At 50.2% G+C, this 19,797-nt stretch overlaps 1 protein-coding gene across 1 annotated transcript in view; it reads right to left on the reverse strand.

Moving 5' to 3' along the window:
- Positions 1-2,664: 2,664 nt before the first annotated feature.
- Positions 2,665-19,797, reverse strand: part of LOC143040101 (uncharacterized) — a 69,591-nt gene continuing 52,458 nt past the window's right edge. The window contains exon 2 of the mRNA XM_076210792.1: positions 2,665-3,171. Coding sequence (XP_076066907.1) covers positions 2,665-3,171 — 507 coding nt within the window. The remainder of the gene's footprint in view (positions 3,172-19,797) is intronic.

Raw genomic sequence — 19,797 nt, forward strand, 5'->3', positions numbered from 1 at the left:
CAGGCACTTTAACAATAATGTCAAAGATAGAGGGATACGGAAATATTTCCGATTTGTGACGTCACGGTTTCCCGCCACAGATTCATCCGTTTAGCAGGCGAATTTCCGCCCGGAAGCAGCGCTGGTGTGAACACAAACCTCCCAGCGAGCCCCACCCCACATTACCACAACTAGTGTTTCCAAAAACAGACACAATTAAAATACGGAACTTTCCACGCCCCACCCAGTTTTAGTCGGTGTGGGAGAGGGGTTCAGTGTTGGAAAGTGCGCCTGATTGTTCAGATCAGGAGCACTGTGTGTAGGTGGTGGTGATGCTGTGGTAGGAGAGTGTTTCCTGCTGCCCCATACAAATGTTCCTGGGGGGGCAGGTATGAAGTCCTGTCGCTTCTCTGTCTTCTCCTTAGTGGCAATGGCCTGTACTTTACGCACTGCGCATGAGGTGTTCCAGGCGTGGTGCTTCTTGCTACAGTTCGGGCACTTGGCAACAGTCTCAGTGCCAGCCTTGAACTTGTTAAGACAAGTCTCAGTGGCATGAGGCATGCTGCAAATGCCGCACTTGGGCTGCTTCGCTGTGTACCTCGCCTGGTGGTGACCATAGCGCTGACACCTGAAGCAACGGAGAGAATCAGGGATGTAGGTTCGTACATCATACTTGCCATACCAACCCAGGTCAATTTTACTAAACGGTTCGCCTTTGGTCGTAGTAAGAACCTGGTGTGTCGGCGTCTTGTCCCACCGACGCATCCTCGTGGCCGCGATTACCTGACTGTGATCCTTGATGGCCTCAGTCAGGTTGGTCGAGTAGTCGTGTACCACGAGTCGATGCTGCCGGTCTTCCGGGTTAAGACGCTCCAGGTTCACCGGCTTACCATCGAGTGACTTTTTCCGGTCCAGCTCCTCCACGACGTCGTAAGTGCTTGGTAACAGTAGCACGTTACCATCGCCGAGGGGTCGGAGGGACAAAAGCTTACCGCGGAGAGGGCCCTTTTCAAGCGCTCTCACCACCTCAAAAGCGGTGTCGTACCCCGCCGAGGGTACGACCTTGAAGGTGGGGAGCTTGCCACCCTTTGCACTAGCTGGGGCCATCACGACAGCAGCTTCGTCATTAGATGGAGCCGTTGAACCTGGAGCGCAACGACGCTTCTTCGACACACTGGTCCAGGAGTCATTGTCCGCCATGGCGGCAGTGATAACGAGAAAAAACCTATCGAATCCTCAACAACTTATCTAAGGGGGAGGGGGATCGCGGGCGTTAACTAGCGCGTTGGTGCTATGTCTTATCCCGTCTACCTAACAAGCAGTCAACGAAAACGAGGCTCGGGTGCACGAGAGAATGCGAGACCAAGCAATTCTTCAGGTCGGGGTTCCCCCCTCTCCCGCCGTAAATGCAATTTTACAAGAACCACACGGGCTATGCAAATCGTGCAGGGAGAGTTATGTGGGGCATAATCCTGCCAGAGCGAGATTCCACAGAGAAGGGGAATTACCTCGGGTAGCAGTACTTTTACGGAAATCAGTGGCAGCACGACAAACAGAGCTAGAGACTAGGGTATTTGCGGCTGAATACGACGAGATTGGCGTGGTGAAAAAACGGAGCGGAAGTGTCCTCTTCATCCGGAATCAATCTTATCTCTGCGAACCCAAGGGACCGGTAATTTGGGGGTAAGGAAGGAGGGGGTGCCCTTGGGCGGAGGGGGGGGGGAGGGGAAGGAGAAAGTTAGAAGTAAAGAAGGAAGTGAGAGGTTAAAAGAGTGTTGGGGTACCAACTTACTGTGTTTTTCGGTAGTGTTTTTATGAATTGTGATTGAACACCGTGCAAGAGGAGTTGTGTGGTCTTCTTATAACCGGACTTTTGGAGTCACACTCGTCATGAAGGGCAGGCGTATATATGGAGGTAGGTACCTCCACATATACTAACCATCACGCGAAGTGATTTTTGGAATTGTATTGGGTGGGTAGTGATTGAGTTTGTGCCTAATTGGAGGACTTCCATGATGTGTATGTATATATTTCTCGTATTGCGTTTGTTTGTGTGAGTTATCCGTTTTTTTACATTTATTGATTACAAGAAGTACATCTTGCTTGGGTCTTTACCCATTACTCCTAGAAGGCATACTAGTATGCCTTTTACAATGAAAACTATGTGTACATGTGTGTAATGATTAGAAATATACAAATGATTTCGGCGCTGCACGGTCTAGCCGACGTGTCCTATGTGTCCGTTGCGTCCCATCCGGTCCAGCCAACGTGGATAATTTCCTGCACCCGTCGCGTCCCATCCGGTCCGGTCCAAGGCATCATACGCAGTTACCTAAGTGAAAAAGGGGAAGGTATTAGTCCTTTGGCTTGAATTGTTGTGGTGAGCTATAAGTCAATATATTAGGCGAGTACAGTTAAGAACCCATCCGTATCCTCTGGGGCTGGCACTTGAAGAAGACTTCCCAGCCGAAGTGGTTGGTATCCTTTGCACCCGTCGCGTCTCATCCGGTCGGTTCAAGGCATCCTGCGCAGTTACCTAGGTAAGAAAAGAAAAAAAAGCATTAGTCCTTGGCTTAAGTCGTAATGTGTCATAAATCAATAATCAGCAAGAGAGTACAGTCAAACAGAACCCATCCGTATCATCTGGGGGGCGGCACTTGAAGGAGGCGTCCCAGCTGATACGAGTTAAGTGTCATTGTCAGTCGACGGATGAGTCCCCCGGCCGAGGTCCTGGGGCCCGCACGCAGAAATCTGGTCGCTGGGCAATGGGCCACATAATGATTTAGCCCGTTTGCCCCGTCCTCTCCACAGTGGATGCAGGCCTCCGGCTGTCCCGTCACCTCCGAAAAAACATCGATACCCGAGGCGGAGGCGATGAAGGATGACTTCCTCCATCCTGGAGAGACGGACTCCAGGGGTCAGTCGCTCATACGCTGTGGCAACTTGATACCAGCGTGCTGACGGCCTCTGGGCTGCCAGGTTCCTATGTTTTTGCAGCTCCCTCTTGGCCATCGTTCTCGTTGCAATGGCCAAGATCTCAGTTCGGCTCGGGAGGACACCGATTCCTCCTTCCATGCCTCCTGTGGCCGCTCTTCTGGCCACCCTGTCTGCCGCTTCATTTCCCTGGATGCCGATGTGTCCCGGCACCCAGTTGAGGACGACCGATCTCCCTTGCTGACGGAGGGCCTTGAGCTGAAATAACAGCGAGGTCATTAGTTTTTTATGGTCATTATGATAAATCTTAGTTATTAATTGCAACAGAGCTAAACTATCTGTGTGCACAACTACATTATGTTGGTGGGTGCTGAGAGCATGGGTCAATGCTAGACCCACAGCAACACCCTCTGCTTGCGTCGAGCAGCGAGTGCCCAGCACCCTTACTCCCTGTTCCACGTCCTTCGTGACAAACGCTGCACCTGCCACGTTGTGTACGGGATCCACGGAGCCGTCAGTGAAATAGACGACGCAGTTTTCCTGGGCGACAGATCTCATTGTGTCCTCCGCATCCGCCCGCAGGCGCGGGAGCGGCGTACCGCGTCGTGACGCCATCACACTGATTCTGGCCGGTGGATTCTCCCAGGGGGGAGACTGCACATAACCTTCCACCGGCACATCCCTCCTCTTCTGACGGATAAGGTCATGCAGGTGAAGGTCCCTTATGTGGTGTGCAACCCTTGCTGACCACCTCTTCTGCGGGAAGAGATCCGGATCTTGCTGGAGGGCCCTGATTAGCCTTCGCCGCAGGAACGAGTCATGTTCCCTCTAAATGACTCTTATGACGAAGGCTACCACCAATCCTGAGATCCTCGCACTGATAGGCAGCAGTCCCGCCTCTTGCTGCATATTGGCGACCAGAGTCCAGCGCGGCGCGCCCAATATTACGCGCAGCGCCTGGTTCTGTACTGCCTCAAGCCAGCCAACCGTGTTCCAGCCAGAGCACTGCTGGCATAGTCTATCACCGGTCGAATTGCGCTGACGTAGAATGTCCGGAGGACAGCGCAGTTGGCACCTGCCTCTCTGGTCGCCAAGGACTTCAAAACGTTAATCCGGCTGAGGGCCCTTTCCCGGATGTAGGCCACATCAGTCTGGAAGGACAGCCTGGAGTCAAGCCAGACACCAAGGTACATGTGCGTGCTGACCCACTCTACCTCATGTCCCTGCAGCAGAAGCCTGTCCCTCGGTGTCACGCTAGTGCCAAAACACATGGCTTTGGTCTTTGGTGGCGAGATCTTGAGGCCAAGCTCTTCGCATTTGGAGGAAATGCGGTCGAGGCACATTTGCGTCCTTCTGGCCTTGGTCCTTCTGCCTATTACCATCAGCGCGACATCGTCTGCGTATGATAGGAGGCGGCATCCTGTGGGTAGAGGGATGGCTTTTAATTCAGCCATCAGCACGTTAAACAGGGTGGGACTGAGAACCCCACCCTGGGGTGTACCATTTTCCAGGGGGTGATAGCAGGACTCCACTCCCTGTAGACGGACTCTGGCAGTTCTATTGGAGAGGTAGTCCGCTATCCACTAACAGTTTCCCCTGTACTCCTCTGGCAGCCAGACTGTCCAGAATTGCAGCGGGACTGGCAAGCTCGAATGCCTTCTCTAGGTCAAAGACGACGACCATGGCGTGACGTTGCTCCACATGGCTCAAAAGCGTTGCAATGCACTAGCCGTGCCCACCCCTTTGGTGAAGCCATAGAGGTTCTCTTGTGGTGGTCCCAGTTTCCACAAAAGTCTTTGGAGAACCATCTTTTCCATGGTCTTCCCCAGGCAGCTCGTCAGGGAGATAGGACGATACTTTCCGGGCTCCCTGGGCTTGGGGATAGGCACGATGTCGGCCCTCTTCCAGTTGGACGGAAGTCTTCCATAGGACCAACTGCTGTTTACCACCTGGAGGAGTGCTTCTTCTCCAGCATCCCCCAGGTGTGCAACCATGGAGTACGTCACTAGGTCGCTCCCCGGAGCAGTGTCGGAGGATCTCTTACGTGAGGCTTGCAGCTCATGGATGGTGAATGGCGTGTCCGTGTCACCCGGAGACCCCATGGCAGCTTGTATCCTGGCCTCTCTTGGTTCACGGAGCATGGCCTGCCTCTGCTGCAGCTCGGCGGGTAGCGTGGCTGTGTGCGTGCGTCTGGCAAATTCTTGCGCCAGATTTTCTGCCTCGCACTGTGGTGCACGGGGAGCGCGCCGTGGTGGGGTACGGCTGGTCGCTATGTGGAGTTTCCCCCAAAGTTCCTTTAGCGTGGTGGACTCGCTAAAGCTTTGGCACCATTCTAGCCACTTCTCGCTACGCACACGTCGAGCTGTCTCCTTGGCCTCTTCGACGGCACTCCGGAGGTTGGCCAGGTTAGCAGGGTTGTGGTGTCTACGCAGGATCTTTCGTAGACGGTTGACCCTGTGGTTGGCATCCTTGATCTCTTGGTTGTAGTACCAACCATCACGATGTCTCCTCCTGTTGAGGGCTTTCTTAGGTATTGCCTCCTCTGCCGCTGCATGAATAGCAGAGACCAGTGAGGCCTCCGCATCATCCAACTCACCCATGGCCAGAGCGTCGGTGACGACCTCGCGAGCCACTCTGTCCTTGAACAACGTCCAATTGGCCTTGCGCGGGTTCCACCTTCCTATTCTCTGGACCACTGGGGGTGGCGGGGCTACGGTGAGCGACATGTCTATTCCAAAATGATCACTCGTAGCCGTGTCGTCGATGCTCCACGACATCCGATGCAGCAATGAGGAGGAGATTTTTTTTTTTTTTAATGAGAGATCGAGCCTGCCATGTCGTACATGCGTCGGCGACCCGTCGTTCAGTAGGACCACACCCGGGCTGGTGTTCAGGATTTCATCAATGTGTCGCCCGGACGAGTTTGTAGGCGACACGGAGTGAAGAATGGGGTGGTGCGCATTAAAATCACCTGCGAGGATGTACTGCTCGTCCTCCGCGAAGGTGCATACTTCCCCCAGGTCCAAGTGTCCTTGCACAGGGGCCTAGTAAATGTTATACACATGGACCGTTTCATGGGGGAAGTGCAGTCGAACTGCGAGCACCTCCACATCTTCCCCACACTCTATTGGTGGGTCTACTCTTGAACATGGGATGGACGCATGGACAAGGGTCATACAACCTCTGCTTGTGTCCGTTTGGGGCGACACGAACACGTGGTATCCAGAGATCCTGATCTCTTCCTCTCCCACCAGGGTCTCTTGCAAGAGGATGACCTGTTTTTCCTCCTGCCGTATGATGGCTTGCAGAAGTGACCGTTTCGCTCTGAATCCAAGGATATTCCATTGGAGGAAGCGAACAGTCTGGGCGGTCGAGCGCACTGTGGAAAATCTATCCATGGTGCTCGTTGTCTTCCGATGATTCCGCTGACGATGACGGGCTTGACGGCGAAGAAGAGCCCTCGCTGCTAACATCATTGTCCGTATCCACCCCTTCGTTTCCCCTAGGTACGTCAGGGAATCCAGCCACAAACGCTGCGCCACCTGCCTTAGAGAGGGTAACCTCTCGCCTTGTCTGGTACCGCTGGACTCGAACTGGGCCCTCAGGCAGTGTAGCCTTGACCGCGGCTCCTGCGGTACTCTTGGTACCTGCTTTGCCTTTTTGGGCCGGCTCGTCAGACGTTGGTGGCTCTGCGCGTACTGGGGAGGGCGCTGGATCCTCCTCGGGTGTCTGGACACTGGTCGAGGGCACTGTGGGAGGCCGCGCAGGAGATGGGATCATTAGAGAGCTTTCGGTCACCTGGGTGGTACCTGGTGCAGCGGATGGAGACATGGAGGGCTTGGTGGCAGGTGAGCACTTCTTGATGGAGACCATCGCCTGCGCTATGTCCTTGAGGAAGCTCGTAGCTTCCCTGACCTGGTCTTCCGAGTTCCCCAGGTGGGGGGCCAGCGCAGCCGCGGCGACCATGACGAACTGCATCAGTTCGTCATTCTGGAAGGTGAGTAGCCGCGGGAGGGCTTGCGCCGGCTGCTGCTCCCTTCGGACAGGAGGTTCTGCCGGGGGGCTGCGATTCTTGGTTCCGTTATGGAACTGGGGCCGCTGAGGGAGCCCAGGGAACTCTGCCTCCGTTAGCGCAGGCGACGGTGTTGGAGGCTGCTGACGTGGCTCCCTCGGTTGCCGAGGGTGTTTCCACACCGAGGGACGGGGCGGGGCCGGAATGTAGTCCTCTCTGGCCTTGTACACCTCCCTCGTAGCCTTGGCCTCGTCTCTGCGGACGCCGCAGGCAAGGCTCCAAGCGTGGTGGGTTTTGCCGCAGTTGGGGCACTTGGCCGTCGTCTCCTCATTTTTCTTGTGCTTTGCAATGCACGTGTCGGTGGTATGTGGGCCACTACAGATGCCGCACTTACACGAGCGTCTGCAGTGCCTTTGGTGGTGCCCATACTGCTGGCAGCGAAAGCACCTCATGGGGTCCGGCACAAAGGTGCGTAGTGGGAACGTGCCCCACATGCCCAGGTCCAGTTCCCTCAGTGCGGGCCCCCGGAGGGTAACCACAACCTGCCTGGTGTTCTCCTTCCTCCAGGTGCATTTTTCTGCATGGATCACCTGTGAATGCTCGCTGATGGCGTCCAGGGTATTGTCAGTTGACCAGCCCTGCAACACCATCTTCGTCCCCTTCTCCGCTCCTTCCACCCTCTGGAGGTTTATTTCCTACCACTGACCTCCTTTAGGTTGGCAAGGGCAGAAGTGGCGGCCTCATCCTTAGGAGTGATGAGAATCTCTCCGGTTGGCAGATACTTGAAGGTAATGTTCCAATTGCTATGTTTTTCTCGATTTCTCGAGAAAGCGCATAGGCTGACTGGAAGCCTTCTGGACTCTTTGGAATCTTGTATCCTGTGGTGACCAAAGGGGGTGACCCCCTCTTGGCCCTTACCGCTTGCTCGCTGGGGGTCTGGACCCGTCTCTCCTGCCCATCCCCAGAGCGCATAGCGCGCTCTTTCTTCTTGCTCTTCTTTTGGCCAGCAGTCACCCAGCCTCCATCACCGTCATCGCCCGTTTCTGAAGAGCGCGTGGATTCCTCCATTCTTGCTGTCGCTGGTAACAGAGTAAGCGAGGGATCGAGACAGGATGAGTAGGCGGGAAAGCGGAAGGGTAGTGATCGGGGAGGCGGAGGTGGGAGAGGAAGAGGAGGGAGTGATAGTGGAGAAGTGAGAAAGGAAGAAGTAAGGGTGAGGGAGAGGGTGGTAAAGGTAGGGAAGTAGAGTGATAGGTGTAGTGGAAGGAGGAAGGGAGTTGGAGGGTGAGTGGCGGAGGGCAAGGATGGAGGAGCAACTAGGTACAGGGGAGGAGAGTGAGAATGTGGGTTAGGAGAGGACGGGAGGAGGAGGGAGATGGTTAGGAAGTAGGAGAAGAAAGGGTATGGGCAGGAGGGGTTATGGAGGAGGAGGAAGTTGTGAGCGGGAGAAGTAGGAGATGGAGGAGCGAAGTGGAGATAGGCGGAGGAGGGAGAAGAGTAGAGTGAGGGTGGAGGAAGAGGGAAAATGGAGGGGGAGGTGGTATGGAGGTAGGGAGATGAAGATTATGAGAGGGAAAGGGGAGAGGAAAGAAAAAAAGGGAAAGAAGGGAAGAGGGGGAAAGAGCACTACACTACATCGTGTTTAACACCGCAACTTTATACTAGTGCGTAGCATTATAAATCACGACACTTTATGCTACCACAACAGTCACAATCAGTCACAAACAGTGGAAGCGTTTCCCTCCTCATCAGAAGAGGAGTCTTCAAGCCTCAGTGCAAGGTGACGGGGCTTAGCAGAAGACACTCTCCTAGTCTTGGAAGTTGTGGGTGTCGCTTTCCCAATGGTGAAAGTGGGTTTGGCTGGCTTGGGGGAATTGGAAGGGGAGGAGGTTGAGGAAGAGGTAGTGGAAGAGGCGGGGGAGGAGGAAGAGGAAGAGGCGGGGGAGGAGGAGGTAGAGGGGGAGGGAGTCCTCTCCTTTCGCCTAGGGTTCCTCTTCTCTTTCAGGAGTTTGAGCACGTTCTTGACGGCCCTATCCACTGTGACTAGCGTCCTGTCTGGGTCACTCTCCCCAAGGGTAGTAGCGACTGCAGCGACGACACCAGTCACAATCAGGTCGATATCGTCCTCCCGAAGGGGGATGATATCAGACGGATATTGACGTGGAGGGGACCGTCGGTCCTGTGCTCGTGGGTTTGGCTTTAGGTTTGGGGTTAGGATTGGAGGCAGGCGTGGATTTGGCGGTGGGCGCGGGATTGGATTTGGAGGCGGGCACGGGTTTGGGGGTGGTTGTGGCTTTCTTGGGAGCTGCTTGTGTTTTCGTGTTCGTGTTCGTCTGTGTTGGAGCTAGGCTCAGTGTTGGAAATTGCTGCTTATTGTTTAGATCAGGAGCACTGTGTGCAACTGGTTGTGGTGCTGTGGTAGGAGAGTGTTTCCTGCTGCCCCATACAAATGTTCCGGGGGGGGGGCAGGTATGAAGTCCTGTCGCTTCTCTGTCCTCTCCTTAGCGGCAATGGCCTGAACTTTACGCACTGCGCACGAGGTATTCCAGGCGTGGTGCTTCTTGCTGCAATTGGGGCACTTGGCAACAGTCTCAGTGCCAGCCTTGAACTTGTTAAGGCAAGTCTCAGTGGCATGAGGCATGCTGCAAATACCGCACTTGGGTTGCTTCGCAGAGCACCTCGCCTGGTGATGACCATAGCGCTGACATCTGAAGCAACGGAAAGGATCAGGGATGTACGTTCGTACATCATAACTGCCATACCAACCCAGGTCAATGCGTGAAAATGGTTCGCCTTTAATGGTGATCAAAACCTGGCGGGTGGGCGTCTTAACCCAGCGACGCATTCTCGTGGCCCCAATCACCTGAGGATGGTCCTCAATGGCCTCAGTCATGTATGAGGTCGGGTAATCGTGAACCACGAGTCTTTGCCGCTTGTCTTCGGGATTAAGTCTCTCCAGGGTCAGAGGCTTTCCATTCAATGAAGTGACTGCCTCCAGCTCCTCGACGAGTTGGTAACTGCTCGGTAACAGCAGCAAGTTACCGTCGCCGAGGGGCCGGAGGGATACAAGCTTACCGCGGAGGGGACCCTTCTCAAGAGCTCGTACCACCTCAAAAGCTGTGTCGTACCCTGCTGAGGGTACGACCTTGAAAGTGGGGAGCTTGCCACCCTTATTGTGAGGAGGCAGCCTCATCATCAGATGGAGGCTCTGATCCTGGAGCGCAGCGCCTACGCTTCACCACGCCAGTTACAGTATCAGTAGCCGCCATGGCGGCACTGATAATGTCGGTAGTTAACGCGCGAGAAAAGAGAAAAATCTACGTATCCTCAACAACTTTGAAAAAAAAAGGCGGAAATCTAAGGGGCAGGGGAGCGAGGGCGTTTACTAACGGTTGGTGCTGGTTCGCTTTACGAGACCTGTCTACCTAGCAGCAAGCGATCAAATACGAGGCCCGAGTGCACGAGTGTGTGTGAGACCGGACTTTTCTCGACAAAGTGTTCCCTCCTCTCCCTCCGTAAAGGTGATTTTTAAAAGAACCACAAAGGCCACACCGATCGTGCAGGGAGAGTTATGCAGGGCATAATCCTGCCAGAGCGAGATTCCACAGGAAGGGGGAATTTTCTCGGGTAGCAGTACTTTCCGAATTTAGTTGGATGTAGCACGTCTTGCAGAGCTAGAGTCTAGGGTGATAGACGGCATACAAGGCGTTGACGAGGAGATAAGCAACGGTGCGGGGATGCTCTCCATGAATATATTTTCTCTCAGGCAGTGATGCTGATGATGTCGTGATTGTCAGTCTCTTGAGATGTAACCGTTGCTTTGCTTGGAGTGGCGGAGGGGGTGTTGGTAACTGTGTTTGTGTTGGCTGTGGAGATGGTGGAATGTGTGGAAGGGAGGGGGTTGGGGGAGGAGTTTGAGTCGTTGGTATGAGAGGGCTTTTGTGTGTTTTTTTGTAAAAGATTGTTGGAAGGGGTTGCATTTCCAGGTTGTATGTTGATACCCAAAAGAGATTCGGAAGAGCCTGCTGGGATTAGTGTGAATGGAGTGATGTTATTTTGGATACAGAGCTCTGTGAGATGTGTCTGGAATGTACCTGGGTGAGTGATGTTGTAAGTGGGCTGAATAAATCATCCCCACTGTTTGTAATTGTAGTGTGTTGGACAAATTTAAGGTGATTTGAGGAAGTCCTGTGGGTTGTGTGGGTTGATTGGTGGCTGAGGTAGGAGCTTGTGTTGTGCTTGTAGTATTGTTATGTACTGCACTCGCGTAACTTTTTGTCCGCTTGGCTTTAAGGAGTTTTTTCTTCTCCTTTCGCATGGGACAGGACGCAGCTACAGCCACATGATTCCCCTGACAGTTTAAGCACTGAGGTGTTGTTTCAGTACACTGTTTGTGGGTGTGACCTTTTTGAGAGCAGTTGGAACAGATGTTGTCCTTGTTGGTGCATTGCTTAGTGGAGTGATTAAATTGATAACACTTAAGACATTGTGTTACCTCTACATACTCCTCCCTACGGACCCTGTCCGCTGGAATGTACATGTTGAAGGCTTTTATGCCTTCCTTCAGGAGTCTCAGCCGCGCCTTCAGTGGAACATGTTATTTTGAAAGTTCTGGTCAGAGTCCCTAGTTTTGACACTTGAGAACCCCTTAGGTAGTCGTGTAGCCTATGGATCTCTTCTTCAATTTCTAGGGCTGACCTCTCGCCTACCCATGGATATACTCCTGTGCAGTATACTGTTCTATGTGCTCTTTGTTCTGACAGTAGTACTGGTGTAAGGCCTACTTTACTCAGTTTGTTTTTTGCTTTATTGTCGTGGAATTGTTCCACGTCTTGTTTGTTGGCGCAGAGTACATTGTACCCTTTGCCTGCCTTAAAAATGTTTACTATAGGGATGCCCAAATCCCCACAGATAGTTTTAAGAACACTCCCTTTGTCCGGTGGTTCGCCTTTGTCCGCCCTTAGGCGACTCTGGTCTCGGTCATCTTCCTTCCTATCAATGTTGAGTTGTTGTGTGAAAGGAGAGAAGATTATGTTTGTGTGTGTTTAAGAGATTGTTTTAGAGATAGTGGGAGCAAGAATGAGGGTGGGTAATTACCGACCGTACGCTTATATTACCTCTGTGCTGTATAACTTGTCCAGACCGCCGCTCGCTCCACAGGTCCACCTTTGAATGGTGGCTTTGGGGGGGGGGGGGGCAGTAAGGGGCTCGAACAGCAGACCTGGTTTTCGGTTTCTTCTTTTCTTGTCTAGGTTCTTGTTTCTTGAATTCTATCTTCTTCTTGACCCGATTTATGTATCGGTTCGAATCTATCTTTTCTCTCTAAGCGTCGTTGGACCCTGAGCTTTTATCTTCTTCTTCTCGTGTCTTCTTGACTCGATATTTGTAACGGATCGAAATCTCTGATTCTAAGCCTAAGCCTCTCCGACCAGGTAGCTAGCTAGCTAAGATAGGATAGGTAAGATGGAGGAGAGGGGGGGGGAGGGTGTGTGTGTGCAAGAGGTAAGGAGGAAATGGAAGGAAGTTAGAGTAATAACAGATGTGGGGCAGACCCACTTGCTACTTTGATACTTATTTGATTAATTTGGTTATAGAAGCAGGTGCCTATGCATGTAATTTAAGGCTGGTCCATCTTCTTAGGGTCGGGGATGTTGTTGTTCTTCTTGAGTTGTTTATGATGGTTTTGACTGTTATTTATATATATAATATATATATTATATATATATATATATATATATATATATAATATATATTATATATAAAAGTATACGACTATTTCGCCCATCTGTAGGTTTTTGAATTCCTGGGGGAATATTCTTGTCTACCTTTAATTAGTTGTGACGGTGTGGGGGATGGGGGTCTTGAATCCAATACTTCGTATGCTGCTGCTTTTTTACATATATATAAATATAATATAAATATATATATCAATGAGTATGTTTCTTTTTTTCCCATTGGGGTGACGTCTAGTGATATTTGTTTTCTTATCTATACATACGATGGTGGGGGAGGGTAGTGACTCCTATTTATCATACTCATTGATTTAGATGATATCACGTGCGATTGTTCGCAAGTGCTATCATCTTTTATTTAATAATAATAATAATAGTAGGGTTAGTAGAACGATTAAAGGTAGTGATATGTTTTTGTGTCTTAATGTGTGTGTTTGTTTATGTTTAGAGTATGTATTTTGGTTCGGATGATGCTGATTCGCTTTTACGTAAAAGCGAATCAGCATCAACCGTTCGTTAACGCCCTCGCCCCCCTGCCCCTTAGATTTCCGTTTTTTTTTTTTTTTTTTTTTCAAAGTTGTTGAGGATACGTTAGATTTTTTTCGTTATCAGTGCCGCCATGGCGGACACTGACTCCTGGACCAGCGTGTCGAAGAAGCGTCGTTGCGCTCCAGGTTCAACGGCTCCATGTACCGACGAAGCTGCTGTAGTGATGGCCCCAGCTAGACCAAAGGGTGGCAAGCTCCCCTCCTTCAAGGCCGTACCCTCGGCGGGGTACGACACAACTTTTGAGGTGGTGAGAGCACTTGAAAAGGGCCCTCTCCGCTGTAAGCTTTTGTCCCTCCGACCCCTCGGCGATGGTAACGTGCTACTGTTACCAAACACTTACGACCTAGTCGAGGAGCTGGACCGGATAAAGTCGCTCGATGGTAAACCAGTGAACTTGGAGCGTCTTAACCCGGAAGACCGGCAGCATCGACTCGTGGTACACGATTACCCGCCCTCTTACTTCACTGAAGCCATTGAGGACCATCCTCAGGTAATGGCGGCCACGAGAATGCGTCGGTGGGATAAGACGCCGACACGCCAGGTACTTATCACCGTGAAAGGCGAACCTTTCAATAAGATTGACCTGGGTTGGTATGGCAGTTATGATGTACGAACGTACATCCCTGATCCTCTCCGTTGCTTCAGGTGTCAGCGCTATGGTCACCACCAGGCGAGGTGCACAGCGAAGCGGGCCAAGTGCGGCATTTGCAGCATGCCTCATGCCACTGAGACTTGTCTTAACAAGTTCAAGGCTGGCACTGAGACTGTTGCCAAGTGCCCGAACTGTAGCAAGAAGCACCACGCCTGGAACACCTCATGCGCAGTGCGTAAAGTACAGGCCATTGCCACTAAGGAGAGGACAGAGAAGCGACAGGACTTCATACCTGCCCCCCCCCGGAACATTTGTATGGGACAACAGGAAACACACTCCTACCACAGCATCACCACCACCTACACACAGTGCTGATCTGAACCATCAGGCGCACTTTCCAACACTGAATACAGCTCCCACACAGACACAACCAGCTCCCAAAAAAGCCGCTCCCACCTCCAAACCCGTGCCCGCCTCTAAACCTGCGACCACCAAATCCACACCTGCCTGCAATCCCACCCCTAAACCTAAAGCCAAACCCACGCCCCCCGTACCAACCCCACGAGCACAGGACCGACGGTACCCTCCACCTCAATATCCGTCCGATGTCATCCCCCTTAGGGAGGATGACATCAAGCTGATTGTGACTGGCGTCGTGTCTGCAGTAGCTACGACTTTTGGCGAGAGCGACACAGACAAGATGCTGGAACTGGTGAACAGGGCCGTCAAGAATGTGATCAAGCTCATGAAAGAGAAGAGGAACCCTAGGCGAAAGGAGAGGACCCCCTCCCCCTCTACCTCCTCCTCTACCGCCTCCTCCCTCACCTCTTCCACTACCTCTTCCTCAACCTCCTCCTCCTCCCCTTCCACTTCCCCCAAGCCTGCCACACCCGCCTTCACCATTGGGAAAGCTACACCCACTTCTTCAAAGCCTAAGAGAGTGTCTTCTGCTAGGCCCCAACGCCAATTTGCATTGAGGCTTGAAGACTCCTCTTCTGATGAGGAGGAAAATGCGTCCACTGTTTCAAAGTCGCAACCCATCTTGTCGTCTGACCGGGGACAACAAGATGAGACCGTCATGGAAACTGACAGGGAAGAACATCGCCCTGTTCAATAATCACTTGAGGTTGCTACAGTGGAACGTAAACGGGTTCCCCAGCAAAAGCTCGTATCTCCTTGCGCTTGCGCAAGAGCATGATTACGATATCATGCTTCTCCAGGAGACATTGGTGAGCGACGAGGTGCGATTTCCGGGATATCGCGTCTTCTCTCTCCCTCGTTCACTCACTGCTAGGGGGTGCATGATCTTAGTCAAATCATCCATCCCCTGCAGTGAGATCACGGACCCTGTATCATGTGGGGATGGTGTAGAAGTTCTTGCGGTTCGACTCCATCGGGCTCACGAAACGTACAACATATACAGGGGCCTGAGAGCGGAACTGGACCTTGGAGAAGTGTGTGCTCTTGCTGCGGACAGGCTCCTCATCATAGGAGGGGACTTCAACGCCCATCATGATATTTTGATGTCCCATGGGCCCAATGTCTCTGGGCACCACTTAAGTTCAGTATTAGATGAATGCCCTGACATTGCGTTGTTGAATGATGGAAATCCGACGCACGTGCGAGGTGGACGACTTGATCTGACCTTGGCGACGGCCACTCTCCTCCCTAGGGTAACCTGGGAGGTGCATCCTATTGTCACTAGCGATCACTTCGGTGTCTCTGTGCACATATGGGATTCACCACCCATACCAGCTGTGTGACGCCTATGGGGAAGGGCCAGGTTCAAAACTAGAGTTCTGTTTAAGAATGATTATTTCCTTCAAAAAAAAAAAAAAGATACAAATAAACAATGATCGAAAAATAGAAGTCGCCAAAACTAGCGAAAAGTACAATGTCCGAAACACGTAAATTCACAGAACATAAAAGGCTAGTATTGCCAAGACACATATAAATATAAGTGTCGATCGAATATCGACAATCAATAACAAAAAATAGTCTTAAAGACAATAAGTGGTAAGGTCGAGAAATATCGACCATCAGAATGGAAACTACGTAAGTCCTACGTAATAATTTACGTAAAAAAATTACAAAGTCGAGAAAATTCTACGACTATAATGTCTAAGTCCAACGTAGTGGACACGAGTGCAATGAGGCTCTGATAAGCAGAGTCCACAAAGATTCGAGAATATACTAGTCGAGATGAAACTACGACTATAATGTCTAAGTCCAACGTAGTGGACACGAGTGCAATGAGGCTCTGATAAGCAGAGTCCTCCTTGACCGTTACAAGCAATGATATATATAGACTCTTCTCCGTAAGATCCGGAGAGATGCCAAGTGTCGCTAGACGCGACGATTAACAAGAGTGTTTAGGAATATTTCCTAGTACATACACGGATTTTCTTTACATCAATGAATAGAAAATAATATATGATAAAGTTACCTTGTCAATCTTAGATAAGCAGAAACTTAATAGTTTTTATATGAATATCTATACGTACGTAAATGTAAGTTAGGGACGCAGTTGCCAAAATATTGGTTCACACGCAATTTCTTCCAGAGCGCGCGTAAGCATGCATGCCCACACCGGCGTTTCGGCGTCCGAGAACGACGAAAATATGCAATTTCTTTAATCTTACGTAAATCAAATCCTAAGATTGACAAGATAGATCCACAAGGTAATACACATACATAAATTCATATGCAAAGTATGGAATAGTTTGTCAAAGCACAAAAAGGAACTAAATACATCCGATGAATAGAAATCATCACTTTAAGAGTCTTTAGACGTGGATATACCTCACGTAGGCACAGATCTTTCTCACCGGCGTCCGAAGATTAAGAGAATATGTAATTTCTCTTATCTTACGTAAATCAACTCGTAAGATTGACAAGAGAGATCCACAAGACAATATACATACATAAATCTATATGTAATGTATAGAATATGGTTGACAGTGTACAAAAGGAATGGAATACATCATAAATATAAGATTCATCACTTTAACAGTATTCTTACGTCGATTACTGACAGTTGGATGTCGAGAAGTCCACCAAGCTTACCGTGGGAACGGCCGGCATAGTCCGAGTTATACATGCGCGCATGTGCGTCTGAATCAAATCTTCACTACGACGAGTCTGTAGTCGTAACTGCTGTATTACCTGTTCCCAGGTGGAAGACAGCTTTGGCAAACTGGCCAGTGTTTGAGAAGTCTGTTGAAGAATGGGCAGCGTCCTACGTCCCACCACAGGACGTGGAAACGTTGGAAGCTGACTTTTCTGCAGCCATTCAGGTGGCTGCCAATAGAGCCATCCCAAAGACTCGCCAGTCCCCCAGAGAACAAGAACAGCTGGTATTATACCCTCGAGGTGAGAGAGGCCAACCGTCGGGTGAACATGCTTAGGCGTGTTTTCCGACGGCGCCGAACTCAGACCAATTTGGCTAACTTGCGCGCTGCAGTTGAAGACGCTCACGTCATAGCTGCAGATGCCAGAAGAGCTAAATTTCTTGAATGGTGTGAGGGCTTTACCCCTCACACCTCCCAAGCAGAGCTGTGGTCTAAGCTCCGTAGGGCTACTGGCAGGACTCAACCACGACGCACTCATCATGCCCCTGATGCTGAGGCGAAGCGGCTGGTGCAGGAGTTTGTCTCTCGCTCCAGCAGCACCTCACTCCCGCAGTGTGTTCAAGACACATTGCAGGACCTCCAAGGAGTGAGGCGCCATGGTGTTGAGGACATGATGAGTCGGTCGGATGATACTGACACTAGCTTTACGCTTCAGGAGCTACGGGTCACGCACAGGACCAGCTCAGACACGGCACCTGGAGAGGACCTCGTCACCTATTCCATGCTGGCCCACCTTGGGCCAGCGGGTGACGAGGCACTTCTAAGGGTGATAAACGCGTCTTGGAGGACTGGCAAGCTACCAACAGCCTGGAAGACGGCAATCATAACGCCAATTCCAAAGCCAAAGGAACCTAGTGCTTACCGCCCCATCAGCCTGACAAGCTGCATGGGCAAGACAGCGGAGAGGATGGTGCTAAACAGGCTGCTGTGGAAACTGGGCCCAATGCATGAGCATGTACATGCTTACTGCAAGGGCACTGGCACAGCAAACAGTATAGCAACATTCCTCAATGCTGTTGGTGGCACACCGTCCATTGTGGTCTTTTTGGATTTGGAAAAGGCGTTTGAGCTGGCCAGTCCACTTGTGATATTAGACACCCTTGCTCGCAAGGGCGTAAAAGGCAAGCTGCTTTCTTGGATTGCTGACTATCTCAGTCACCGGTCTGCGAAAGTACGCTTTCAGGGTCACATATCAGAGGCCAGGATGTTGGAGAAGGACACCAAATACTTCTGGACACAAATTAAACGACTAACAGGAACACCTACTAGCACCACCCCTTACATCATACACAATAACCACAAGATACATAAAGACAAAGGCCAAGAACACATATTCAGACAACACTGGAGAAACATATTTCGAATCACACCAGCAGAAAACGCAACATTTGACATGGAACACGAAAGAACAATCACAGCACAAGTATAAGAAATACAAGACGACATTACCCCTAACAGCTTAGCTAACATGAGACGACTTGACCCAGACAAGACACTCACAAAACCCTTTACACTAAGTAACATCAAACACATAATAAAGAACTTTCAAGACAAGGCACCAGGACAATCACAAATAAACAAAATAACATTAACTAACATTCCAGACTCAACACTACAATTACTCAAAGAAATATTCAATGAAACATTCAGCATGGGATACTTCCCCGACACATTCAAAACAGCTACACTAACATTCATACCCAAACACGAAAAAAAAACTCAGACATAAACAACTACAGACCAATATCACTACTAGAAGTCCCAGGTAAAATACTAGAAAAACTCCTACTACAAAGACTACGCAAACACTTACACAATAACAACCTAATAAACGAAAACCAACACGGATTTACACGAGGACGAGGAACACGCACAGCCATAGCCACACTATACGAAACAATAGCCATAAGCCAAAGACACAACCACGGATGCAACATAGTATCACGAGACATAACCAAAGCATTTGACAAAATATGGCACACAGGACTCAAATACAAAATACACCAAACACACCTCCCAGACATATTAACAAAAATACTTTGCAGTTACATCGACAACAGACAAGCACAAATACGAATACATCATTATACAGGAAGGAAGACCCTTTAACATATACAGCGGAGTCCCTCAAGGAAGCATCCTTTCACCAGCAGTATTCAACCTCTACACACACGACACCCCCACACCAACACACGGAGTCACACACATACAATTTGCAGACGACCTAACAGATAATCACATACCCAAACAAAAAAGGCAAAAACATGTTAGCACTAAAAACAAGCAGAAGAATAGAAACAATAAACACTTACGAACACCAATGGAAAATACAAACACAACAAAATTCCAACTATTAAACATATCAACACAGAAACCAGCAGAAATATGGATAGGAGACACGCATATACACAAACAAAGAAACATTAAAATACTAGGACTAACACTTGGAAACAGAGGTCTACAAACACACACAAACAACAGGAAACTACAATCAGAAAAAACATTACACACACTAAAACGATTCAGAAACCTAGACACCAAACTAATATTAAGACTATACAAAGTACTCATACGACCTCAACTTGAATACATACCAATAACATCAATCACATTAAAACCAAGTCAACTCCTGTTAGTCGTTTAATGTGTCCAGAAGTATTTGGTGTCCTTGTGTTGTAGGTTTATCTTTCGTATTTCGTTGTTCCAGTGTTCGTCGTATAGCTGTTTGTTCTCTTCTAATAGTTGGTTTTTGATGTCGCGTAGTGCTTGTTTTGCATGTGGTGTCCATGTGCCGGTAATGTGTGCTTGTGTTTGTAGTTGTTGGTATTGCCATTGTAGAAGTTTTAATGTATCTGATTGTCTCGGGTG

Source organism: Oratosquilla oratoria, chromosome 27 (genome assembly GCF_046742065.1).
Source record: "Oratosquilla oratoria isolate Oo_2021 chromosome 27, ASM4674206v1, whole genome shotgun sequence".
Classification (NCBI taxonomy): Eukaryota; Metazoa; Arthropoda; class Malacostraca; order Stomatopoda; family Squillidae; genus Oratosquilla; species Oratosquilla oratoria.